The following is a 27,877-nucleotide window of genomic DNA, read 5'->3' on the forward strand; positions in this document are numbered from 1 at the left end:
TAGTGACACTGGTCTGTAATTTAATGGTTCCATTTTTTATTTCCCCCCCTTTGTATATTAGCACTATGTTAGCTCTTTTCCGTTCCCTTGGTACTTTTCTTTCTCTCAATGAGCTGTTATCTATACCCCATATTGTTTCTTTCATTTGTTCTCTGCATTCTTTTAATCCATCCCTTTACTTGATCTGGTCCCATAGCTTTTCTAACATCCAACTCTTCCAACAATTTCTAGATTTCTTGTCTCTTTACATGTATGTCCTGTATTCCCTCATTCTGTGATACCACTTTTGGTGCCACAAATTAGGTTTCCTTTGTAAACAAAGATTGAAAACTCTATTTCATTAGCTCACTCATCTCCTCAGTAGTTTTATAAATTCTTCCTTCACTTCTTAACTTGTTTATGCTATCCTTATGTTTCATTTTCCTGTTTACATATCAATAGAAGAGTTTGGGCTCTTCCTTGCATTTTCTATGTCACTTTCAATGTTTCTTTCTTCTCCTCTTATTTTACTATATTCATTCCTTGCCTTTCTGTATTCTTTTCTAGCATTTCTGTTCAGGTGTCTCATCATTTTATTCTATGCCCTGTCCTTTTTCTTTTTTGCTTCTACACACCTGGCATTATACCATTCATGTTTCTAATTTTCACAGTATAGCTTGGCACAAACTGTTGCACCCCCCTCTTTATACTTGCTCAGTAAATATCTAATATTTTTCTTGCACTACTTCACCTTCAAATAGCTCTTTCCAGTTAATTTTTCCATAAAATTTATTAAGTTCTGCAAAGTTTGCCTTAGCATAGTTCTGTCTCCCATTTCTGCATTTTTCTTTCTTGTGCAACACTTTTTCCTCCTATGGTACTGTTTCTATTATCACATGATCACTTCTTCCCAGTGGACTCAGACAATGTATACTTGGTCTACTTTATGGAGTTTTTGTAAACACTAAGTCCACCTGTGATGGTTCTTCTTCTCTTGTGCATCTCATAGGCTTGTTCACCCAATGTCTCACTGTATTTACCATCACAATTTGCATAATGTCTTCGCTCCATGACCCAACATTGTTTTTCACTTCCATCTCCTCCTAGTTAATTCCTTTACTGTTGAAGTCACCTACTAATTAAGAGCACTTTGTTACTTTTTCTTATCATTTCCTTTATGCTATTTCTTGTTTCTAGTTGCATACTTTTAAATTTATTAGTCTCCCATGCATTAGTTTTTGGTGGTATGTATGTCACAATGATTTTCCTTTTTTCACTTTCTTTGACCTTAATCACAAGACTCAAATCTTTCTGCCATTTCATCACCATATTTCACTTCCTTAACAACAATATCTTCTTTTACCAATATATTTACTCCTCCTCCTCACTTTCCTTTTCTGTTTCTCCTCCATGTGCTATATCCTTCCTTTTCAAATCCCAACTTTATTTCCTCTTTTAGTTTGGTTTCTGTTAAACATACCACATCTGGTTTACTGTTCTTTAAGTAGTCTTTAAGTTCCAATAGGCTTGACACCAAACCATCTACATTAGTATACATAATCTTTAAACTTCTGCTTGGTGATCTTGCATTGCATATTTGTGCCACCATTTCTTCACTTTCATGTCCACAACTTTTCAGATGAATCTTCTTGCTTGTTCCTGTGTTCTCTCCCCATTTTTTGACTGGACCTCTACTCTCAATTCTTTCAGTTTACTTTTGTCTTCTTTGTTCATGCCTCTTTTAATCCATATTTCCTTCCTTGCTTCCTTCTACTTTTGCCAATTTTCCAGTTCTTTGCAACACATGTTCTGCTGCTGTTTATGACATGAATATTATTTTCATTGGTCTTGTTCCATTTTCTTCTTCTTGTTCCATTTTCTTCTTCCAATCCTGTAAACCTTTTCAATTTGTTTGATTATCCCCTCTCCTTTCTCCACCACTTCTGCTATAATTTCCTTAGCCCTTTTCACTTCTTTCTCTCTAGCTAGGTTCTTCTCCTCAATTCCAAATACCACCATACACATCTTTGTTTGTACCATGTCTCTCACAAGATTACTTTTTTTCCTTTATCATTTTAATCACTTGCTTTTCCATATTCTTATTGTGTTCCTGTTGCTGTTGTCTTATTATCTACTCCATGTCCACCTTTTATTATTGTTCTCTCTCTTCTTTCCAATTTTTGACTTCCTCTGTCACTAACTCTTTCATTTCTCCAACCATAACCTCTCTCTCTCTCTTGCAAAGTTTTTTTAACTCTTTGTCCTATTCCTTGAGTTTCTTAATTTCTTCACAGTACTTTTTGTTTAAGTCCACTATTTTTGTCACCTCTTCTCTCAGTTCTTTGTTTTCTTTTCTCTTTCCATCTCCCTCTTCTTATCTCTATTATATCACTGGATATTTTTTTTTGCATAGTTGCCACCCACTTCTCTTTCTTCCTTCCATGCCTTTATCATTACCATTAAGCTATGTATTTCTTTTTGTATTTTTGCATTTTCTTCTTCAATTTTCCACATTTGTTTATTTGTGTGCACTATGCTGAGATCCTCTTCCTTGAAGCCCTCAAAAAAATTTGGGTTCATGCCGGCTGCCATCTTCCCTGTTGATATCACCAACCGTCAGTGTTTATCTTGTATCACTCTCTCATTTCTCCTTTTCACCCACTCCTCTACTAACACTTCCCCTTCCCCTGCACCTAAACCTTGTACAAGACCCTATTATGGAGACAGGACTCAAAGTTTGGACCCCCTGCATAACCAAACTTAGGTAGATCCTAGCAGCTGCTGTGGACGTGTCTGACCAGCTGGGGGGAGCATGCACGTGTGTGAGAAAACAGAGAGAAACTAAAACTATTACACTTCAGAAATAGGATACAAGGTAGGGAGCACTTTTATACAAATTTCTATTGATATATAGAGGTAAGAAAGATGAAATCAACAAATAGAAAAGGTGAGGTCAAATGTGCTTCAAATTTACAGGAAGAATAATAAAACAGGAAGGATATACTAAAATATTACTACATAAATATTCTTAAGAAACATGCTATATAATCCCATGATAAATACTAATCATTAGCATTATTTGTCACAAGAAAGTGCAACTAGTTATCAAAAGTGCAGTGAAGTATTCAGGTACAGGTGCTTCCTAGAAGGCAGGCTGCAGCATCATCAACAACATCAGCAAATCTCGCTCTTTTGGTCTGAGGAAAACCATGACCTTCCATCCTCCTCTTCCAGCGCTCAATGTATTCTCTATATTCTTCACATTGCCTGAAGGTGAACAAAGAAGGATAATGGAGGTATTGGAGTGTAATAACAGAAAATTAGCAGAAAATAAATCAATAAAATAAATATTGAAATAAAACATATAAAAGTGACAGTTTGAAGATACACACATTTAAAAAAAAACAGTTGGAGGGGTAGCTGCTGCTGCAAAATTCTATATGCAAAGGAAGAAAGAGCATGCTGCCACTGATGTGATAATCTTGAAAAGGCTGTTTCTGGGAACTATAAGAAATGCACTATCTACTCTACAAGTACATTTAAGATAAACAACATAACATCAATTTAGTCAGTGTTGGCCAGACATCCAGGTAAGCAGTTCCCTTACACAATAACATGATCCGGATGAATGTTCAAGAGTCAGGTTCACCTCACATCCAGTGTTTGCCACCTTCTCTAGCCTGTGTATGTACTAGTGATTTATTGGATACTAAATTTTAGAGCTCCACAGAGGTGGAGACAGAGACAAATATGTTTTTTCTTATAAAATGTGGCTGTGGATAGAACTGTGGAGGTTAAAATGTTAATATTTGTAGATGAGGATACGGTTGTGGATTCATTTTACCTTCATACCTATGGCTGTGGATGCAGATGGTAATAATTTTTCACAAATATCACAGTAATACAGAGTGCATTGCATTTGTGACACAAATCACCAAAGAGGAGAGAGAGACAAAGAAAAATAGAAAAGAAAAGAAATATCAAAAGTTTAAAATGAATAATATATTTAAAAAAAATTCCTTCTTGTCTTAAATTTTCTCCCCGTCACCTCCACTACTCATACCTGTCCAAAATAAAGGGACAAGGGAGTGAAACTCACTTTTTCCACGCTCACTGATTCTATAGCATTTGTTCTCCATCCTTCCCAATTTCTTGTATAATTCTATTTTCATTCTCATTCAGTCTCATTCTGTTTAACAATCCTCAGGATCATTCTTACTCACTCACTCTCACGATTAATCTTTTGAAAACTTTCATACTCATTCACAGTTGTGTTCTCTCATGGAGACTCTCTCCCAATCTCATTCTACAGTATACTCTTGAGTTTCATACTTGCTTTCTTCTGAAGGCATAGTGCTACAATTGTGGTATTGAAAACACTGGACAATTACTTATTTGTTATGGCTACATGGCCCAGAACTGTGTGTTTTGTCCTCACATTCAGTGTGAAGCAGCATTGCGGCCTTGTAGTACCACAGGGTCTAAATCTGTATGCGTATTTGTGTTTTGTCCTCACATCTGGTGTGACGCATCACAGTGGTGGCGCAACACCATTTCATCTAAAAACTGTGTGTGTGTGTGTGTGTGTGTGTGTGTATTTACCTAGTTGTATTTACCTAGTTGGTAAATACACACACACACACACACACACACACACACACACACACACACACACACACACACACACACACACACACACAGTTTTAGATGCTATTGCACTGCACTATGTCATAGCAGATGTGAGGACACACACACACACACAATATTGTGCAGGAGAGAGACGAATGGATGGATGGTGTCTACTTAGACTTAAAGAAAGCACTTGACAAAGTACCACATCAAAGATTGTTATGGAAGACAAAAAAATTATGGAAAAATTGGAGGAAGACTGCTGGAGTGGATGGAGGATTATCTGGATGATGGAGAGGTGAGAACTGTAATACAAGACCAAAATTCATCCTGGCTGAAAGTAACTAGTGGTATCCCATAGGGGTCAGTGTTGGGACCGGTAATGTTTGTAATATATGTGAATGACATAAATGAAGAAACAGATAGTTATATGAACTTATTTGCAGATGATGTTAAGCTGATGAGAAGGCTAGAAAATGTAAATGACTGTATGGTACTGCAAGATGATTTAAATAAGAGAGAGAGAGAGAGAGAGAGAGAGAGAGAGAGAGAGAGAGAGAGAGAGAGAGAGAGAGAGAGAGAGAGAGAGAGAGAGAGAGAGAGAGAGAGAGAGAGAGAGAGAGAGAGAGAGAGAGAGAGAGAGAGAGAGAGAGAGAGAGAGAGAGAGAGAGAGAGAGAGAGGAGATTTAATAAACATCTATAGAATGGTATGGGAAAATGTGGACAAAAAATGTCTTATAAATTTAGACACACTGAGTACAAGGGGACACAGTAAGTAGCTGAAGAAAGTTAACTGTAGAAGAGACATCAAGAAGTATAGTTTTCCTCACAGAAGTGTAAAGAAATGGAATGAACTCAGTGAAGATGTTGTCAATGCTGTAACTGTCCATGCTTTTAAGGCCAAACTGGATAGATATAGAGATGGGATACTATGAGATTACTCTCCTCCTGTAAACCACAACTAGGTAAATACACACACACACACACACACACACACACACACACACACACACACACACACACACACACACACACAAAATGATATGGTGGATGAGGTTGACAGTTATATAAGTCTGTTTGCAGACAATGCAAAATTATTGAAAAGAGTGGAAAACAATATGGATTGTGAGATATTACAGAAAGATCTAAATAAGATATATAAATGGAGTAAGAAATGGGAAATGAAATTCAATGCAAAGAAATGCAAGGTGATGGAATTAGGAAAAAGCAAAAGAAGATTGACAAGTTCCTACACCATGGCAGAAGTGGAAAATAAGAAAACCAAAGAAGAAAAAGACTTGGGAATTACAATAAGTGATAATTTATCACCAGTAAAACATGTAAACAAAATAGTTGGGGAAACTTATGAGTTACTAAGAAAGATGAAAGGGGCATTTGCTTACATGGATGAAGAGATGATGAAAAAGTTGATGGAATATGTGATTCAACCAAAACTGGAATATGCCACAATTGTCTGATGACCCCATAATAAAAAAAGAAATAAGGAAAATAGAAAGGATCCAAAGAGCTGCAACCAAATTGGTACCAAGTTTGAGAAATTTAACCTATGAAGAAAGATTAAGGAGATTGAAGCTTCCATCATTACAAGAGAGAAGAGAAAGAGACCTGATTGCTATATACAGAGCTTTAAAGGGTAAGGATCAAGTTGACAAAGAAGTGTGGGACTCAAGAGCTACAAGAGGACATGGAGTAAAATTGAGGAAAACAGCAAGTACAAGAGATGTCAAGAAATATGACTTCCCAAATAGAAGCATAGAAATATGGAGCAACTTAGATGAAACAGAGATACAAGCAAAAAATATTCATGAATTTTAAGTCAAGCTGGATGCTTATAGATATGGAGACAGGACAGCATGAGCATAGCTCTTCTTCCTGTAAAACACAACTAGGTAAATACACACACACACACACACACACACACACACACACACACACACACACACACACACACACACACACACACACACACACACACAGTTTTGTTTTAGATGCAATGGCACTGCACCACTGCAGTGATGCATCACACCAGATGTATACAGATACTTCCTGACTTATGAATATTTGAGTTACATTACTATTTATTTGTTCTTTTCCTACTTTTCCTGTGCCTGCTATGATGTCAGAAAAGAAGCTGACAGTCCCTGGCAAGAGGACAAAGGACTCCATCACCACTGTAGTGAAGGAGATGACTGAAAAGCATGAGCAGTATATGGATGATTGACCTCACAAGGATATTTGGCTGGTCACCTTCCTTCTTTATCATTTATTGTCTTTATTTCAGGAATGACAGTTACTAGTGTTGGAAATTTACTATGCATTTCCAGCTAAACATTATTTATCTATTCTGTGAGGGGAAATTTATATACAATTTAAATGTATTAAGCAACATACATGAACTAGCTATGATCTGAGGTCATAAACTATTGGAACCACTGGCATATAAGCTGCGTATGATTAAGTGGTTGAGGGGCAGAGGTACATTTATTTTGTCGCTTTGTCTCAAATACCTCTTGAGGTTTCTCAAGGGAAAATAGGGATGAGACGCTGAAAAAAAAAGTGAGTGTTAAAAACAGTAGTGAACTGGTGAAATGAGCAGTGTTTGGCAGCTGGCAGGGCTCAGGGGAGAGACATGTTCTTTTTTTTCTTTTTTTTTATGTAAGAGGGTCACCCAAGGGAAACAAAGCTGAAAAAAAAAAAATGCCACTGAGGCGCCAGTCCCAAAAGAGACATCAAGAGAATCATCGAAAATTGAAGGATAAGTGTCTTGAAACCTCCCTCTTGAAATAATTCAAGTCACAGGAAGGAGGAAATATAGAAACAGGCAGTTTACCAGGTAAAGGGATGAATGATTGAGAATACTGGTTAACTCTTGCATTAGAGAGGTGGACAGAATAGGGATGAGAGAAAGAAGAAAGTCTTGTGCAGTGAGGTCATAGGAAGAGGGGAGGCATGCAATTAGCAAGACCAGAAGAGCAGTTAGCATGAAAATAATGATAGAAGATAGCAAGAGATGCAACATTGTGGCAATGAGAAAGAGACTGAAGACAGTCAGTTAGTGGAGAAGGGGCGATAAGATGAAAAGCTTTTGATTCCACCCCGTCTAAAATAGCAGTATGAGTGGAACCCCCCCCAAACATCCATGTGAAGTTCCATATGTGGGCAGATAAGGCCGCTGTATAGAGTCAGCAGCTGGGAGGGTGAGAAAAACTGGTGGAGATGACTCTATCTATCATTTGTGCTTATTGTGCCCCAGATATTGTTTTTCTACTGATTAGAAGATCCTCAAGGATAAACAAAACTGGCTGGTTATGTAAGGGATAGATACATGCAGAAAACCATAGAAAATAGGCAAGATGAGAGATGTAGAATGGGAGATGATGAGGTTCATACCTGTCTCACTTCTTTAGTAAAATTACGTGTGGGTCAGAGGACCTCCAGTTGTAAATAGGGATAACTGGATGCTGGAAATTGAAGTTGTTGATTTGTTTGTAATCAAAGAGCAGTGTACAGTAATTTATTTAGTGTGGGAGGAATTTAAACTTGTTTGGTCTATGAGCTGTACCTGGTTATCATTTCTCCATGTAGATAAAAGAGACTTTAATGTAATGCAGCAACTTTGTAATGTTTCAGCTGCTTGGAAATGAACTTTTTTTTGTGTTAGCTATTATTCTAAAGCCACAACTCTGCTTCAAAACTTGTACATTGCCAACAAATTTAATAATCACTTAAATTAGTATACACAGACAGAATACATCATGCATCAAACAGATAAAGTAACAATGAAAACTTAGGAATAGTACAAGAAGGCAAAGACAGACAACCAAATAAATACGGAAATAACATTACTAGTTTTGCTGGACAGTCCTCAAATGACAAGCTGCTAACACAAAGAAGTGGTAAAGGTTGGGCACTCCCTGGTGATTAAACCAGGGACCTTCCACTTGTTGGGCAGCTAATTAGACCACAGTATCCACTGGTGACAACTCCCTCCCATGCACACTTGATGAGTGGCTATGTTACCTGTTACACCATGGCACATTCTGGTAACAACTCACACTGGGAGATCTTTGTTTTGCATTGTACTCGTAGAGGCTACAGCTCATGATGCAGAAATCAATGGCTGATGATTACTATAATTTAGGCATGATTCACACGGTAGAGATGGTCATGATCTGCTCTTGCTCTGATCACAGTCTTGTAGAAAATCATTACTGTATTTCAGTGGGAGCATTTAAAAAGGCAATAATGGCCAAGGAATACCTTCCTCTCAATCCACTTATGATCTATTCAAAAGATATTTTAACCAGAGTAAGTGGAATGAGAGTGGAGGTAATTGTTCAACACTGCCTCAGTAGTACTTTGTCCCACACACTGAAAGTACTGATACTCAAATTTCACAAAAAATTTATTGCTTAAAAAAAGTAAATAAATAGAAAATAAAATAAGAATAAGTAAAGAAAGAAAATAATAAACAATAGTCTATTTATATACCAGGCTGGCAACCCCACATGGGATGACCCAGACAAGGCACCACACACACAAACGTCATTCACATTCTCAGCTCTGTCAGCCCACAGTGGAAATTAACAGTCTTGTGACCCACCATACAACATCCTCCATGTCCAGGTATAGTACAGCAGGCCACACACATACACAGCAAGGCCTGACAGCATACACTGGTTTACTACTGCCCTTTCATAATGAAACCTCCATACCTGCACCCACTCGTTTTAAGACCACAGCAGATGCAAAGTACTTCCTATGGAGAGCCCCCACCCTAACTAGACCCATATGGCAATGGACCCCATATGCCAAGTCAACTCACACCCCTTCCCAGGGGTTGATGAAACTGGGTCATTTTCATGTACTCACCACCGTAGCTCTACATTAATTTTTATCGCATACAATCACTTGTTGCACAGTCATTTCTCTCTCATTCAATGCTCTCTTCACACAGTTCATACACTCCAGATGTGGCATTCCTCTTAACATTTCACTGTGCACATCTGACCATATTATTCTCTTGTGGCAGGACACTTTGCCCACCTCCACATTCCATGGCACGCTCTTTCCCCTGGGACCTGACACCAAGCCCTGGCCGCCTGCCTATCACCACCAGCCCCAGCCATGACCTGAGCCAGCAGGCTCAGCAACAACACCAGTCCGTGTCTGCCCAGCCTTACTGGAGGACATGCGTAGTCCTTGTCCGCCTGGCCTCAGTGGCAGACATGCAACCTGCAGGCAGTTCATCACTTATCTTTTGTAAAGTATTATTTTATTATATCAATATATCTGCAACTGCATTACCACCGTGTTTCTTTGGTCACCCCTACGGAAGTACTATAAGCTTATATATATTATCTGGTACACAAAAATGGTGACTGCAGTGGAAGGAGTTGACACAAGTCCTCCTGGCCCATGTGCCCTGCCTGCTTGTTGGCAGCTACTCCAGCCTCCTTCGTCGCCTCTGGGTTACCTGCAAAGCCATCACTGACGCATTTCTGCTAAGCCACCACTGATGAAAACTACTACACTACTACATGTCTATGGTGCTTTCTTCAAGCTGCTTTCAGGGCCTCTTTCAAGTTTTTTTATGCCAAACCTGTCCCGCAGCCTGTGCCTGTATGACTTAAAGCCGTCACCAACACCATCCCTGTTTCGAGTATGGACTTTTTAAGTCATCACCAATGCAACTTGACTGCTTTGTTGCTGATCCTGTCATTCTGAGACTCTGGACTTCTCAGCCATCAGTCTTATGCTGCAAACTGTGGTGTTTTCTTGTGACCATCTGTGCACCCACATGGGCCACTCACCCACCACACTTGATGAAGATTATCACCATCATGTGCGTTACTTCTGCAGTGTTATGATTTTGCAATCCATTTTTATTTTGTATTTATTTGGCATAGAAACACCTTGTTCTTTTGTTTTGAGGTCTCTAGTGTTGTCCTGGTTTTTTCTTGGCCTGTAATTCGCTGTGCTGCCACAGCTATAGTGTGAATTTTGTGTTTAGCCACTGTGCTCTTCTTTTCTGATGTCTTTGCTATGTGAGTTTCATGATGCGCCAGTGCATACCCATTTTTCTGATGTCTTTGTTCAGTGAACCTTGTGAATGGCTAAAGTGCTTACATCACATGTCTTACACAGATAAGAGCTTATTTATGACATAAATCATGTGCTTCAATTTGCCTGCGTCACCCCATATGCTTTGTTTGCTGTGGGGACACAGTGAAAAGGGTGGCTGAGCAATGTGGCAGGACAATTCACCCGGCTCCACATTCCATGTGCACTTTCCCCTGGGGCCTGACGCCAAGCCCTGGCTGCCCACCTATCTCCACGTGGGAGTGAGGTCAGCCTCCCTTTGTCCCCAGATGCCAGCCCCAGCTGTGAATTGAGCCTACTTTGCTGGCAGACATGTGTAGCCCTTGTCCGCCTGGCCTCAATGGTGGACGTGTGACACATGGGCAGCTTCAGTTTATTTATATTGTACAGTATTATTTTATTAATATATCTGCAGCTGCTTTTACAAGTTTATCTGCATCCTGGGCACCACATCTACAGAAGTACTAGAAGAATCTTATATATATTTATCTAGTATGCTCTTCACTGGTTTCTCTCCCCATGTCCAAACCATATTAACACACACTGATCTGCCCATCCAGCCAACTCTTAAAACACCAGTACTTCTTACCTCCTCATTTCTTGTTCTGTTACTCCACACATAATCCTCAAACACTCTGTTTCCATTTCATTTAACCATCTCTTCTCTGTTATCCTCATGTTCTATGTTTCAGCACCATAACATACAGTGTTCATCACTATTCCCTCATATAACCCTTTCTTTACTTTCATACCCAGTGTCCTATGTTTAAAGATATTTCTTAGTCCATCAAGTACTTTTCCCGCTTCTTTCACCCAGCACTTCACTCACCTCTGTCTCAACTTTTCCATCTGCTGTTACTGTTGATCCCAAATACTTGAAACAATCCACCTCTTATAGTTGTTCTCCATTCAACCTTACATTCATCTTTTCACAACTGATCTCTCGTAAGCAGTTCAGTACTTCACTTTTACCAACATTCACATTCAGTTTTCTTCTCCTACAAACATGCCCAAACTCTGCCAGTCTTTTCTACTTCTCTGAGTCAGTCACTAGAGCTGTATCATCAGCAAATAGTAGATGACTTAGACCCTATACCCTTTCCTTTCCACTGATCAAAATCAGTTTAAATAATAATAATAATAATAATAATAATAATAATAATAATAATAATAATAATAATAATAATAATAATAACAATGATGATGATGATGATGATGATGATGATGATGATGATAATAATAATGATTCTAATAATAATAATAATAATAATAATAATAATAATAATAATAATAATAATAATAATAATAATAATAAACAATAGTAATACATAATGATAAATACATGAATAAATAAATAAGACATGGCTGGTCTTGCTTTGGGTCATGTTTGCTCATCCTGCTGCATGACAGAAGTAAAGTAGATGACATGAGTAATATTAAGCTTTCCTTAAAAAAAATAAATAAAAATAAAATAAAATAAATTAATTAATTAATTAAAAAATCATGTCTGTCTAAGATGGAAGGCAGGTGAGCCATGGTTCAGAGTTATGTGAAACAGATAACCTACAAGATAGTTATGATTCTGTGAAAAATTGCCAAGATTACAAAAACATTTAATAAGGGAAATTCAGTATTTTCAGACATACACTTTTGCTATCCTTGGACAATGTAAATTATCGCTGAGTTAGAACAAAAGTTTTGGTACAAATCATGTCATGATGCAAGTGAGGGCTAATTCCTAATTAACCTAATTTGAATTACTTACAAAAATATGCATGGCAGTTTTACCAGAATAAGCTAAAAAATATAATAAATAAATAAAAAAAATATTTCCTTCATAAAGGAAGTCACTAAATTTCAATTTGTTTTTAATGACTTCCACTCTGTTTTGAGTATGAATCACTTATTTAAAATACATCTTGATTAATATTTTTTCAGGCTGACAGCTATTTTGAAATAATGCTTTCTTTATTTGAATATGACAGTTCTGAATTGATATCTATAAGATGAAACAACATCATCAAATTACTAACTTGATTTTCCATCAATTTTTACAGGCAGTTAATGGGACTTTCCAGCTTTGGATGGAAAATTTTGTCACATTAACTCAACTAACTTTTTGACATCTTATGTTTTTAAAAATTCATATTACAAATCTAAAACTGTTATTTTATATTATGAAAAGAAAGTGTAGAGCTTTTGAAATTTACACATGGAATTGTACAATGAACCTACTTACTCTTAAGAAAGGATTGTTAACAGCATTTGCCAACAGATAAGATGCACCTCTGCATATAATACACACATGTTTTATGATGAGATTTTCAGAAAAGGGAAATTTATTGGTATTTTGTTGAAAAAAATTACTGGATGTCTTTCTGTCATGGCTTCAAACACTAGAAGAATCATACTAGTTAATATGTGAAGGAAATGCTGTGAGGTAAATTAACATGGTCATATTTTATTGCAGGATTGCCTATGAATTCCTAACCTATTTCCTTAAGAATGAATTTTATTATAAGAAACTGAGAATATTTTCTTACTTACGACATTGAGCTTAAATTTAGTATCATAGGTATGCATTTCTTGCTTTTCTGCCATGTGTTCAAATTTAAATATTAAAGGAAACCTTTACAGTAACCAACTCTGTCATGCATAGTTATATCAATATTAAATGTTAGCTTACATATTTTCTTTGTCAGAATTAAACTACAGACAATATAAAATTAATGTCTGTTGTTATTTCTGTAATACCATGCAATTTTTTCCTGTATTGTAAATTACTGTAAATAAAAATATATTAACTTTGTTTTCTGCAAGAAGGTTGCAGGAAGTTTCTACCTTCAACTTTTTGCTTCTGTAAAGTTGTTCTCTCTCTCTCTCTCTCTCTCTCTCTCTCTCTCTCTCTCTCTCTCTCTCTCTCTCTCACACCAGTCTCCTTAGTTAAACACCACCAGCCATTCTGCATTCTGTATTCAACTTATTCAGTAATATGGTTGCATTAGATGCAGAGTGACTTTTGAATTCCTGATTTATGAAGAAAAAACTATAACTTATGTCCTGCAAATATGTAGGTTTTGCATGAACATTTTATCATCTGGAATACTGAATTACTTTAACAGAAAAAGTTAAGCAATAGTATTGTCACTACAGGCTAAGTTAATCTAAAATACACACCCTTTGCCTCCCCCTTTTGTGGGATAACTGACTGATACACCCATATCCTGATTCACCCAAAAAGTTTGTGCACTCAATTTTTTTTTGTATTTCAAGCTGTTTTCAATCACCTTATCAACTAGCCTGGCCTAAGTTGACTGTAAAAAAAAATAATAATAATAATAAAAAAAAAATTAAATAAAAGGTAAGCAATTATAACATCAAAAATATTTACTCTCCACAAAAAAAAAAAACAGAAAAAAAAAAAAATGAAATAAAAAAAAATTACACAAACTCATCCATATGAGTGTCAACATGTACCACTAGGCATGGCATATGTTGACTCTCATATGGATGAGTTAATGTACATTTATTTACTTGTTTCCTCAAATTTTCTGAAGGATAAGTACTTTGATATTATAATTGTTTTCCTAATGATATTTTTTTTCAAGAAATCAGCTAATGTCATGGCTAATTAATAGTGTGATTCAAAATATCTTTAATATAAAAATTTAGGAAGCTTAGCCAACAGTGACTACAGTTAAAGTTGGTGTACCATTTTTTCTACAGTAATATTCATGAGAGTACTTCTTCTGGGTTGGTCCTGTAAACACTCTACATAGCACTTGTGTAATGCTGAGAAACTGGAGTACACTGAGGAGTACTAAGAGCTTGGCGACTTTTGGCACCTTCAGGAGGTTCTCGAATATCATGTATTCTTGTCCCTTGATCATGAGGCCTGCCACTTGAATCCATAACCCTGTTATTGGATTCTTGCACACGACCTGTTTCATGTACACGTCTCCGTTTGCTGTCAATTATTCGTACCAGGTCTGTTGGATGGACCAGTTCATTACTATAATACCAGCGTACATACTTGTGATATTCCTCCTTGCGCCGACGATCCACATAACTGAATATGCAGGATGCTGGTACCCATATGATGACAGAGATGATGATGACTGTCCCCACGATGTTGTCTCGAAGAAACATTAAAACAGTGTTGATGTTAATATCTTCTATGATATCCCAAAAACGTTCCACAACATCTTGAACAGTTTTTTCACACTTTCCCTGCAACAAACAAATATGTATGCAATGAAAAAGCAATTTCAGAAGAGGTAACTAATATAAAAAATGTAAAATGGATAGATAACATTAAACAAATATGAAATTATATCTTTCTACATTTGTGTATCATTTTCCTCTAGTTAATTCTTAAGATATTTCTTACTCATCCTGTAGTTGGAAAGATACAGTATAGCCACACACTTTCCAATGTATTCTCAGCATGCATAAAATGTGACAAAATTTATTTTACAACAAAACAAGTTGTACCTCTTGTCTTGGCCATCTCAATTTCAAAAGAATGTTAACCTGGTTTAGAAACAAACATTTTTGCTACCAACTGCAAAAGTACTTCAAATTTATCATTACACAGGAGTCATAAAAGGGTTCTAAGTGTGGTGATCCTACACCACATCAAGGGGGAGCTCACCCTGGCAGGCCGAAAATATGAATAAAAAATCACATAAAAAAAAGTATTGAGAACAAAGGCTTGAAGTTTTGCAGACTATTTTGATTATCATCTAGTTTTTCCATGAAAAAGAATAACCTATTATCATTATGTCATGATGTTATGACGTAATCTGTAATTATATGACAAAGTGTTCTAGAGACAACACTAATTATTCTAAAGTAATGTTATTTGGAGTGTGGAAGGTTATTTCTTATCCAAATCTTTCACCACTCTGCTTTTTTATTTACCATACATCATAAAATAATGTTGCATCATGTCAACTAAAAATGTAACTGACATTTTTTGCCTTTTTCTCTGTCCTGTCTTTTTTTGCTTCACATTTTCTAAAAAATCAAAGATCAACTATTCCCCTTGTCATGAACAATAGATACAGCATTTTCCAAGGAAATCTGATCAACCCATGATTTCATGGAAATATTTAAAGGTAAAAAATCATGTTTTGAGTTACAGCCATTTAAAGATTAAAGACTATCTCCCTTATTTATTAAACAATTTTAATGTTATTTATGTATGTAACTCTTGAACACAAATACATGAAACACTGTAAGAATCATCACATTATTCTTATATCACTATCACTTGTCCCAGGCCTTTTATTGGTTTCTTTAACACTGTGGAAAAAGCAGTTTCAGGCAACACACCAAAGTCATTTTTTTTTTCTGTCTTTATTGCTATTTAGTAAATACCTCACTGCTGGGGATCCTTGGAATGTCACTTTATAGAGTTAGGGTATTTCTTTTTTTTTTTTTTACCAGCAGTGGGTGCCTTCCCTTCCCTCCATGATGAATTCCTTGCTGAACATTGCCCTTCAATTACACAGCTGAGGGTGCACAAACAGCCTTTCCATCAACGACCCTAAGTGTCTTGACACCCCCTTCAACTTTTTCTTCATTAACTTCTGCAACATTCGCGGTCTAAGATCTAATTTTCAATCTGTAGAACACCACCTCTCCTCTTCTAAACCTCATCTTCTTTTCCTCACTGAAACTCAGGTGTCTGAGGCAACTGACAGTAGCCCCTTTTCTGTTCCCTCCTACTTTCTCTATCCTCATTTTCGATCCAAAGCTGGATGCTGTGTTTATGTGCGCAATGACTTAACCTGCTCTCGTGCCCACGCTCTTGAATCTTCCGAGTTTTCCACCATCTGGCTACGACTACAGAGTCATTCTCATACTAAATTTATCTGTGCTGTATACCTCTCTCCTAACTCCTCTGACTATAAGAAATTCTTTGACTACTTAACTTCCAAAGTGGAGCACATTCTGACCCTCTTCCCTTTTGCAGAGATCTCCATTCTTGGAGACTTCAATGTTCACCACCAGCTTTGGCTTTCCTCTCCCTTCACTGACCATCCTGGTGAACTAGCCTACAACTTTGCTATCCTCCATGACCTAGAGCAATTGGTGCAACACCCTACTCGTATTCCTGACCGTCTTGGAGATACGCCCAACATTCTTGACCTTTTCCTGACCTCTAATCCTTCTGCTTATGCTGTCACCCTTTCTTCTCCGTTGGGCTCCTCCGATCACAATCTCATATCTTTATCTTGTCCTATCTCTCCAATCCCTCCTCAGGATCCCCCTAAGCGAAGGTGCCTCTGGCGTTTTGCCTCTGCTAGATGGGGGGACCTAAGGAGGTATTTTGCTGATTTTCCTTGGAATGACTACTGCTTCCGTGTCAGAGACCCGTCTTTGTGTGCTGAGCGCATAACAGAGGTGATAGTGTCTGGCATGGAGGCGTACATTCCTCACTCTTTTTCTCGTCCTAAACCTTCTAAACCTTGGTTTAACACAGCTTGTTCTCGTGCTATACATGATAGAGAGGTGGCCCACAAAAGGTACTTAAGCCTTCCATCACCAGAATCTCATGCACTTTATATTTCTGCCCGGAACCATGCCAAGTCTGTTCTCTAACTAGCCAAAAACTCCTTCATTAACAGAAAATGTCAAAACCTTTCAAGATCTAACTCCCCTCGTGATTTCTGGCATCTAGCCAAAAATATCTCCAATAACTTTGCTTCTTCTTCTTTCCCTCCTCTACTTCAACCAGATGGCACCACTGCTATCACATCTATTTCTAAAGCTGAACTCTTTGCTCAAACCTTTGCTAAAAACTCTACCTTGGACGATTCTGGGCTTGTTCCTCCCTCTCCTCCACCCTCTGACTACTTCATGCCACATATTAAAATTCTTTGCAATGATGTTTTCCATGCCCTCGCTGGTCTAAACCCTCGGAAGGCTTATGGACCTGATGGGGTCCCTCCTATTGTTCTCCGAAACTGTGCCTCCGTGCTTGCACCTTGCCTAGTTAAACTCTTTCAGCTCTGTCTGTCAACATCTACCTTTCCTTCTTGCTGGAAGTTTGCCTACATTCAACCTGTTCCTAAAAAGGGTGACCGCTCTAATCCCTCAAACTACCGTCCTATTGCTTTAATTTCCTGCTTATCTAAAGTTTTTGAATCTATCCTCAACAGGAAGATTCCTAAACATCTATCACTTCACAACCTTCTATCTGATCGCCAGTATGGGTTCCGTCAAGGCCGCTCTACTGGTGATCTTCTGGCTTTCCTTACTGAGTCTTGGTCATCCTCTTTTAGAGACTTTGGTGAAACTTTTGCTGTTGCCTTGGACATATCAAAAGCCTTTGATAGAGTCTGGCACAAAGCTTTGATTTCAAAACTACCCTCCTACGGTTTCTATCCTTCTCTCTGTAACTTCATCTCAAGTTTCCTTTCTGACCGTTCTATTGCTGCTGTGGTAGACGGTCACTGTTCTTCTCCTAAATCTATTAACAGTGGTGTTCCTCAGGGTTCTGTCCTGTCACCCACTCTCTTCTAATTATTCATTAATGATCTTCTAAACCAAACTTCTTGTCCTATCCACTCCTATGCTAATGATACCACCCTGCACTTTTCCACGTCTTTTCATAGACGTCCAACCCTTCAGGAGGTAAATACATCACGCAGGGAAGCCACAGAACGCCTGACTTCTGATCTTTCTAAAATTTCTGATTGGGGCAGAGCAAACTTGGTATTGTTCAATGCCTCAAAAACTCAATTCCTCCATCTATCAACTCGACACAATCTTCCAGACAACTATCCCCTCTTCTTCAATGACACTCAACTGTCCCCCTCTTCTACACTGAACATCCTCGGTCTGTCCTTTACTTATAATCTGAACTGGAAACTTCACATCTCATCTCTAGCTAAAACAGCTTCTATGAAGTTAGGTGTTCTGAGACGTCTCCGCCAGTTTTTCTCACCCCCCCAGCTGCTAACTCTGTACAAGGGCCTTATCCGTCCATATATGGAGTATGCTTCACATGTCTGGGGGGGTTCCACTCATACTGCTCTTCTAGACAGGGTGGAATCAAAAGCTTTTCGTCTCATCAACTCCTCTCCTCTAACTGACTGTCTTCAGCCCCTCTCTCACCGCCGCAATGTTGCATATCTAGCTGTCTTCTACCACTATTTTCATGCCAACTGCTCTTCTGATCTTGGTAACTGCATGCCTCCTCTCCTTCCACGGCCTCGCTGCACAAGACTTTCTTCTTTCTCTCACCCCTATTCTGTCCACCTCTCTAACGCAAGAGTTAACCAGTATTCTCAATCATTCATCCCTTTCTCTGGTAAACTCTGGAACTCCCTGCCTTCTTCTGTATTTCCACCTTCCTATGACTTGAATTCCTTCAAGAGGGAGGTTTCAAGACACTTTTCCACCAATTTTTGACCACTGCTTTGACCCTTTTATGGGACTGGCATTTCAGTGGGCATTTTTTTTTATTAGATTTTTGTTGCTCTTGGCCAGTATCCTTCCTACATAAAAAAAAAAAAAAAAATGTAGTTCATTTGCTTTTTCTCTTCCTCTCTTCTTGCAATGTTCATATTTTCTTCATTAGTGTATGGGGCAGGCAGTGAGGGAGGAGAAGAGGTGGGCAAAGAGGAGGTGGATGCAATAGTTTGTCCCTCCTCAGGTGAAAGCAAAGATGAGGCATCATTCTTTTTTTCTCAATTTTTATGCTTCTCATATATTTTAGCTACTGCTTAACATTCATTTTCTTCCTTCCATCCACCACTGAGTGGGTAGAAAGAGCAATAAGAGAGAGAAGGCAGGAAGCAAGGAGCTACAAAACCACTCCCATCGAAGGCACAGAAGCTACTGACAGACAGTCATCTAGTAGCTTAGCTGGACAAGCTACTTCTTACCAGGTACTACTGTATGAGGCCTATATCATCATACTTCAGGCAAAAACAAGCTGTATAACATGACTTTATAGGATCTTTCCTGAAGCCATGCCCCCTTTTCCCTTATGCTGCGGGACATTTAAATAAACTTTAAACTCGTCACCAGTGCTTTTCGCAGAAAATATATACCATGGTGAGGATTCTTGATGGATAACAAATACATTACTGCACATTTTGAAACATGCCATTTTTTTTACCAAAATGGGAAGTGCCCCCTTAAGTACTACATCATGTAGAAAAAAAAAAAAACAGAATAAGTAAGAAGAAAGAAGAAATGAAGATGAATGAAACAAAAATAAAACAAACAGGTCATTAAAACAGGATAAGGATCATAAACATAATTCAGTGGCGAGAGAACCCTAAGAGATTAAAACAGGAGAACTAAAAACAAACATGGATGCAGGATAACAACAGGAGGAAGGCCATAAAACACCAGGGTGAAAGCAGCCTGGGAGAAAAAGGATTAACAGAAATGATATAGAGGATAAGGCAGAGAGTGATCAAGAAAGGAAAGTTGCCCACAAAGTGATTGAGGTACCAGAAGGAAAGTAGGTTAGCCTATAGAAAAATACCAATGCCAACCTAATCACTGCCTCTAAATCTACCCCTATACCCAGGCTGGCACCCTGTACAAGTACCATGCCTGTGAGTGAATTATATGAATAAACTGGAAATGTAAGTGATGTGTAAAATGTTATGAAAAATAAAGATAATTTTCTGAGCAAAATAGACAGTCCCAAACAAATTGTATATGAGTAAAGTGACTGAGAGAGACTTCAGTAGCAGACAAAGAGGCAGAGGTTCCAGACCAAGAAGGGCTCCAGGATGAGAGTAAGAGAAGTGCTATACAAGGCAGTTTCACTCCACACTGAAATATTTCTGTCTTGTGTGGGATAGTGCATTTAGTGGACATCTTGACTTCTTCAATAAAGTGCAGGACTGTGCTGAAAGAATCACAGGTGAGCAACTGGAATTCATATCAAACCTACAATATGATAGTGCTGTTATTATGTATTTGTTTACGCTTCTTGCCTCTCAATCATTTGGGCGGGATCTCTGTGGCGTCCTTCCCACATGCTTTAGAACATAAGAACATAAGAAATAAGGGAAAGCTGCAAGAAGCCACCAGGCTTACATGTGGCAGTCCCTGTATGAAATACACCTACCTATTTCCACCTATCATCCTCATCCATAAATCAGTCTAATCTTCTCTTAAAGCTCCCTAATGTCTTAGCACGAACAACTTGATTACTGAGTCTGTTCCATTCATCTACCACTCTATTTGAGAACTAATTCCTTCCTACCTCTTTCTTAAACCTAAATTTTTCAACCTTGAACCCATTATTTCTTGTCCTGGCTGCTGATCCTAAGAATTTTGCTTATGTCCCTCTTGTTATAACCCTTATACCACTTAAAGACTTCTATCAGGTCCCCTCTTAACCTATGACTCTCTAAAGAATGTGAATTTAACAACTTCATTCTCACCTCATAAAGAATACTCCTTATCCCCTGTATCCTTTTAGTCTTTCTCCTTTGTACTGATTCTAATAGACCTATGTCCTTCCTGTAATGTGGGGACCAGAATTGCACATTGTAGTCTAGATGAGATCTGACAAGTGTCAAATATAACTTTAATATTACTTCGGACTTTCTACTTTTAACACTCCTAAAAATTAATCCTAATACCCTATTTGCCCTGTTTCTGGCCTCTATGCATTGCTTTCTTAGACAGAGTTCAGAGTTAACTGTAACTCCTAAATATTTTTTCATATCCTGAACCTACCAGAGTTTCATTGTTTATTGTGTACCTACTATGTGGGTTTCCTCTACCTACACCAAGTACTTTGCATTTGTTGACATTAAACTGCATTTACCATCTGTCCCTCCATTCCTTCATCCTATCTATATCTGCCTGCAAGGCTATGGCATCTCATTCTGATCTAATTAGTCTACCTATCTTTGTGTCATCTGCAAATTTACTAACATCACTATTAATTCCATAATCAAAGTCAATGATATATATTAAAAACAACAATGGCCCTAACACTGATCCCTGTGACACCCCACTAATTACTTGACTCCACTCAGATTTAGAGCCATTTATTACAACACTCTGTCGCCTCTCACTTAGCCATGACCTTATGCAGCCTAACACCTTCCCATCTATCCTGTGTGCCCTAACGTTTCTCAGGAGCCTCTGATGTGGTACCTTGTCAAAGACTTTACTAAAGTCCAGATATAAGATGTCATAACTATCACCATCTGCTGCTTCATACAGTTTATTGTAAAAACTTAACAAGTTCGTCAGGCAAGACTTCCCCTTCATGAAGCCATGCTGTGACCGATTTATCAAGTTATGTTTGTCTAAATGCTTCCTAATGTTCTTTGCTATTATTGACTCCATTATTCTAGCTACAAGAGAAATTCAGCTGACAGGTCTATAATTGGATGTTAAAGTTTTATCTCCTTTCTTAAAGATCAGTACTACATTATCCTTCCTCCACATTACTGGTACCTGACTCAAGTGATTTCTTGAAGACAGAAACTAACGGCTCACCAATAACCTCTTTGTATTCCTTAAGTACTCTGGGATATATTTCACCTGGTCCTGGTGTCTTGAACTTTTTAGCTTATCTAACTCCTGCTCCACCATCTCCTTCGTTATGGTAATATCTGTCAGCTTCTCATTCACATCTGCTCTAAACATCTGTTCACTATTTGGCATATCCTGCATGTTTTCCTGGGTGAAGACAGGTAAAAAATACTCATTCAGAATTTCACTACTCTCCTCCCCAGAACTAACCAGCTCCCCATCTGCTGGCTTTAATGGTCCCATAGCTTCCTTATTCTTCATCCAATATACCTGATAAAATTCCTTGGGGGTCTGCCTTTGCCTGGCTGGCTACCTTTAATTCATAACTGCTTTTAACTTTCCTCGTTAACCTCCTGACTGTTCTAACTAATTCATTATATTGTGGCCTTAAAACCTCTTCCCCTGCCTTTAATCTCTTATATATACTCCTCCACCCTATATAATGTTTTTAACTAACAGTCATCCATTTAGGGTAATTTTTCTGTGCTCTTATTGCACTATACGGGATGTTTGCTAACTTCCTTCCTTAGTTGTCAGTTGAGCCATGGCTGCATTCTTCTGTACAGCACCAGTTATTATTAATATACAGCAACCTGTATTATTACTGTGTTTCTCTGGCACCCTGCACTATCCTGAGCACACCATGGGCAATCCTGCACCACTATAACATACAAGAATACATCTTGTACATATGGTGACCACGTGGGATGAAGATAACGTGGTGTTCCAGCATTGTCTTCTCCACCCTAACACCCAAGGCCTCCACATCCACACACCACTCTGGGTGCCACCTACCTCACCACTCCAGCCTTTGTTGCTGCCTTGGCCTTTTTTTTTCTAGGGTATCTGCTAACTGCTATGCTACAATGTCTACAGTGCCTTCTTGAGCTGCTTCAGGGCCTCTGTCAAGTTTTCTTCTGCCTGTCTGCCCATCAGCCTGTGCTCCTGCATGACTCTTCAAGCTATTTTCTTCATTTCAAGATCAATGCATCCTGAGTGCTATAGCTGCTGTTCCTGTCATTTCAAGACTGGACACTTTAAGCCATCAGTCTGCATCCAGACTGATGGATCCCAACTGCTATAATGCTGCTATTCCCGCCTCAAGACTTAAGACTTCTCAGTTGTCAGTCTTTCCTTCAATCCTCCATTCCAACTGCTATGGTGCTGCCGTTCCTGTTGTTTCAAGACTCAGAACTTCTCAGCCGTCAATCTTTGCTTCAATACTGCATCTCGACTGCTATAATGCTGCTGTTCCTGTCACTTCAAGACTGGACTTCTCAGCTGTCAGTTTTTTGCATTGTCGCTGTGTGTGTTATTAGTGTAGTGCTAAAGCATTGTTATTTTAGCAATTCATTTGGCAAAGCATTGCCATTCCTTGTTTGAGACTCCCAGTGATGTCAGTGTTTTGCTGGCTTGTGATTTGTTGTTGTGACATCATAGCTTGTGTGCACCTTGTGAGTTGCCAGTGGTTATGTAATATATATTTCAGCTGCAGTGATTGGTTCCAAAGTGTGAGTGTCCCCAACTCAGCTTCCAAGTGGCTGAACATGATGTCATTGTTTATGTTACTGCCTCATGTGACTTGCACAGATAAGCACACTTTACACATTTATACACATATTTCATGTTCTTTTCTTATTATTTGTGTCTTTTGTTCAGACATTACACACAAACATATACATTTATTTATTTTGTTTGTGACCTGCATGTCACCACCAATGTTCCCATATTATGTTTATTTGGTACAAGGCTGCAGCTGAGGTGTGGCCAAGCAATTTCAGTGTTGTTATTATCATGTACCTATTTATTTACACTTCTTGCCTCTCATTCCTTTTGGCAGGATTTCTGGTGTCCCTCCCATGTGCCTTCCTTCCTCTCAGTTGAGTCTTGGGTCGACTCGGGCCCTGACTGGTGGTGCTCCTTGTATCTACCCAGTATTATCATAATATACAGCAGCCTGTATTACTACTGTGTTTCTCTGGCACCTGCTGCTGCACCCTGAGCACTCTTTGAGCACTGCACTATGACCACAATCAACAAAACAAGAATACATCTTGTACAACATCCTCTGCAGCAGTGAAGAGATGCAGCAGACCTGACAGAAATGCTCAGATACATAACTGATGGGAGGCTTGTCTACAGCTGCTGAGGCAACTGGTGTTCCAGATACAAGTATTCACCAGAGTAGTGGAGAGAACCCTGGTGGCATTGGTGATACCACAATGCAGGACCCACCACCAAAGACAATTTGTGCATAATTACACAAGATGGTAGAATAGGCTGCTGAAGAACAATACAGACATTATAAGAGGTGAATGGTCTCTTCAAAGATGGAAAATTGTATACACTAATGGATCAAGAGTCCCTGATTAAGTCTGTAAGCAAAAACTGTCACCTTTGTTTTGTTTTAGCTTTGTTTACATTGTTGTTATTATTATTATTATTATTATTATTATTATTATTATTATTATTATTATTATTATTATCATCATTGAAATTACTGTTGTTGGTGCTATTATTATTATTATTATTATTATTATTATTATTATTATTATTATTATATATGATTTCTCTAGGGTTTAACCTTTAAATAGATGGATGGTCAACAGCCACTTTTGGCATAGAAAGTCACTTATTGCTATCTGAATAACGTATTAAGCATTACCTGAATTTCTGTAACTCAGGCTTAAAAAAAAAAAAAAAATAAATAAATAAATAAAAAAAAAAAAAAAAAGTGATCTAGAAATCAAGTATTTAAAGTGGACGAAGTAATCTCTCGACTATCTCGGGTTCACCAACTGCACGCACCCTCAGTGCATTGTGGATTTTTCTGGCTAATATATGTAAATTTACATTGTGGACTCCTCATTATATTGCAGGTATTTACATTTTTTTAGATTTTAATTATTTCTGTGGTTAAACAAGCTTTTCTAACCTAAAAATTGATAAATTAATAAATAAAAATAAAAATACAGTACAGAACTATACTGTATAACACATTAATTAATATATATTAAAAGAAACTATGTAGTGTACCACAGATGAGTAAACAAAGAATCACACATAATGTCATCATCAATCAAGTTGTAGTATCTTCACAGGTGAGTGTACCAAATTCATTTTTTTCTATGTAAGGGTGTGTCTAAAAGTAAGTTTGAGTTTAAAAAGTGTTTAAGAGTGTAGAAAAGGTTAATAAGTAAGGAGGTGGTGCGCTCTGTGCTGTGATGATGTCACAACAAAAATGGCTGCTCAACCATACTTATATTGGTGTTATACTCACTCATTTACTGCAGATGACTACAATACTGTCCACATACATTTAATGACATTCACTAGTAAGTAAAGTGCTGAGTCTTAAATATTCAAAAGAATGAAAATAAGGGAAATGGCATGGGTAATTAATATTAGTAGTGGATCTTCACCAAAAACCTCATCGCCAAGGACACCAAGTGCTCCGTAATACAAATCACCAAGTGGATAAGTGTCAGCCATATGTTTACTGCTACAGAGTTGGGTAGAATGTGGCTATTTCCATGGCAATGTCAATGATTTGTTTACAAGATCCTGGGAGGTGCCCAAAATCATTCAATTGCGCAACTCACGTGGCTCCAGAGACCCATGTCGCCCAGGCTGCCTGAGTCGCACTCCTGAATGCAGCCCTGTTTCTACTTTGCAGATTTTCACCTATTACAGGAGGTTTTGGAACATAACACCCATGATAGTTGAGGGACTACTGTACACGAATCAAGGCGATGCTAACATCATGTGTGTTTTCTGATTGAGAATTTAATTACACTGACTGAATATTAATTGTGTTTAAAAATTACATATAGTATGTTTCATGCTTGAATATTGAATATTCATTGAATATTGAAGGTTTGATGAGATATAAAGTAACATCAGATAAGATGTATGCAAACAATTTCATGATGACTTGTAAGAAAGGTAAAAGTATTAATTAATTAAAAATTTTAAAATGTAAAGACTTCCTAATAGCCATATAATACCAAATCCATGGAACATCTTGGTTACAACATGAGTTACCACTCCCTTGCAAAATAATCTAAAATGTATTTGATTTTGGAGGATTATCATTATTATTTTGCTCTTAGCTTGAAGAGTGGGTAGGACAAAGTATAGGCTACTATTTGCTGATGATGCACTGTTGCAAAAAAAGGTAGAGCACCCCCTCCCTGCCTTTCCCCTATACACAAAAATCAAGGCTTTACTAATAAAACATTGATATATAAAGCCAAAGTAACTTTGTTAATACTTTGTCATCTGTCCTTGCTTTAAGGACCATTTTAATTTGTTTAGGCATGGAGTCTGCAAAGTTTGTAAAGGTATCTTTCTCACCCTCAAGTTTCCACCTCTTAAGTATGTTGTTGATTTCTTGGATGAGGCATGGAACAAATGACGTGTTATAGGTGGTAAGTTGGATTTCCAAGGTGCTCCACAGGTTTTCAAGTGAATTAAGGTCTGGTGAGTACCCATGTCAGTCCCACATGTTGATTTTTTGCTCATGGCAAGAAGTGCCATCTTGCATGAAACTCCCACAGCCATGCAACTCTATAACAGGTAGCATCTGGTCTTCCAGCACTTGGATATACCATATTTGCCAGTGTATTGGACACACCCCTATTTTACAAGGATATTTTGTGAAAAAAAATTTGTTATTATGTTTCATCATAAAGTTATGGAAAAAAAATTGTAGTGTGTGTGTGTGTGTGTGTGTGTGTGTGTGTGTGTAAGAGTACCACTGGCCAAGGGAAACAAAAATTTTTAATAAAAAGAAAGGCCCATTTAATGCCAGTTCCCATAGATGTCATAAAAAAAAAAAAAAGATAAGTGTCCTGAAATCATATCTTGAAAGACTTCAAGTCATAGGAAGGAGGAAATACAAAAGCAAGCAGGGAGTTCTAGACTTTACTGGAGAGAGGGATGAATGATTAAGAATGCTGGTTGACTCTTGCATTAGAAAGGTGGACAGAATAAGGATAAGAGAAAGAAAAAAGTCTTGTGCAGCCAGGCTGGTAAAGGAGGGGAGGTTTGCAGTTAGCAAGACCAGAAGAGCAGTTAGCATGAAAATAGCAGTAAAAGATAGCAATAGCTGCAACACTGCTGTGATGAGAGAGAGGCTAAAGACCATCATTTAGAGGAGAGAAGGTGATAAGATGAAAAGCTTTTGATTTCCCCAGCAATTAGCATGAAAATAGTGGCAGGAGATAACAAGACCTGCAACACTGCTGTGATGAGGGGAGAGGCTGAAGACAATAAGTAAGGGAAGAGAAGTTGAAAAGAAAAAGCTTTTGATTTCACCCTCTCTAAAACAGCAATGTGAACAGAGCCCCCTCCCCCCAACAATACACAAGAAGCAAACTCCATACATGGACAGATAAAGCCCCTGTACAGAGTAAGCAACTGAGATAAGGGAGGGAGGGTGGTAAGAAAAACTGACAGAGATGACAATCAATGCCTAACTTCATAGAAGATGCTTTAATTAGAGATGAGATGTGAAGTTTCCAGTTTAGATTATAAGTAAAGGACAGACCAAGGATGTTCAGTGTAGAAGAGGGGACAGTTGAGTGTCACTGAAGAAGAGAGAATAGACATC

General features: G+C 38.0%; 1 protein-coding gene across 3 annotated transcripts in view; it reads right to left on the reverse strand.

Annotated features, from left to right (window-relative positions):
• Positions 1–1,162: 1,162 nt before the first annotated feature.
• The window catches only part of LOC135093237 (ADAM 17-like protease), a 219,524-nt gene continuing 192,809 nt past the window's right edge, over positions 1,163–27,877 (reverse strand). For 2 of the 3 annotated variants that reach the window (XM_063992244.1, XM_063992246.1), the window contains one exon: positions 14,361–14,961. In XM_063992244.1, coding sequence (XP_063848314.1) covers positions 14,503–14,961 — 459 coding nt within the window. In that variant the 3' untranslated portion in view covers positions 14,361–14,502. Of the gene's footprint in view, positions 3,247–14,360; positions 14,962–27,877 lie in introns of those variants that run through there. The other variant, XM_063992245.1, reaches the window with a different exon arrangement.

This window comes from Scylla paramamosain, chromosome 42 (assembly GCF_035594125.1).
Source record: "Scylla paramamosain isolate STU-SP2022 chromosome 42, ASM3559412v1, whole genome shotgun sequence".
In the NCBI taxonomy this organism is placed as follows: domain Eukaryota; kingdom Metazoa; phylum Arthropoda; class Malacostraca; order Decapoda; family Portunidae; genus Scylla; species Scylla paramamosain.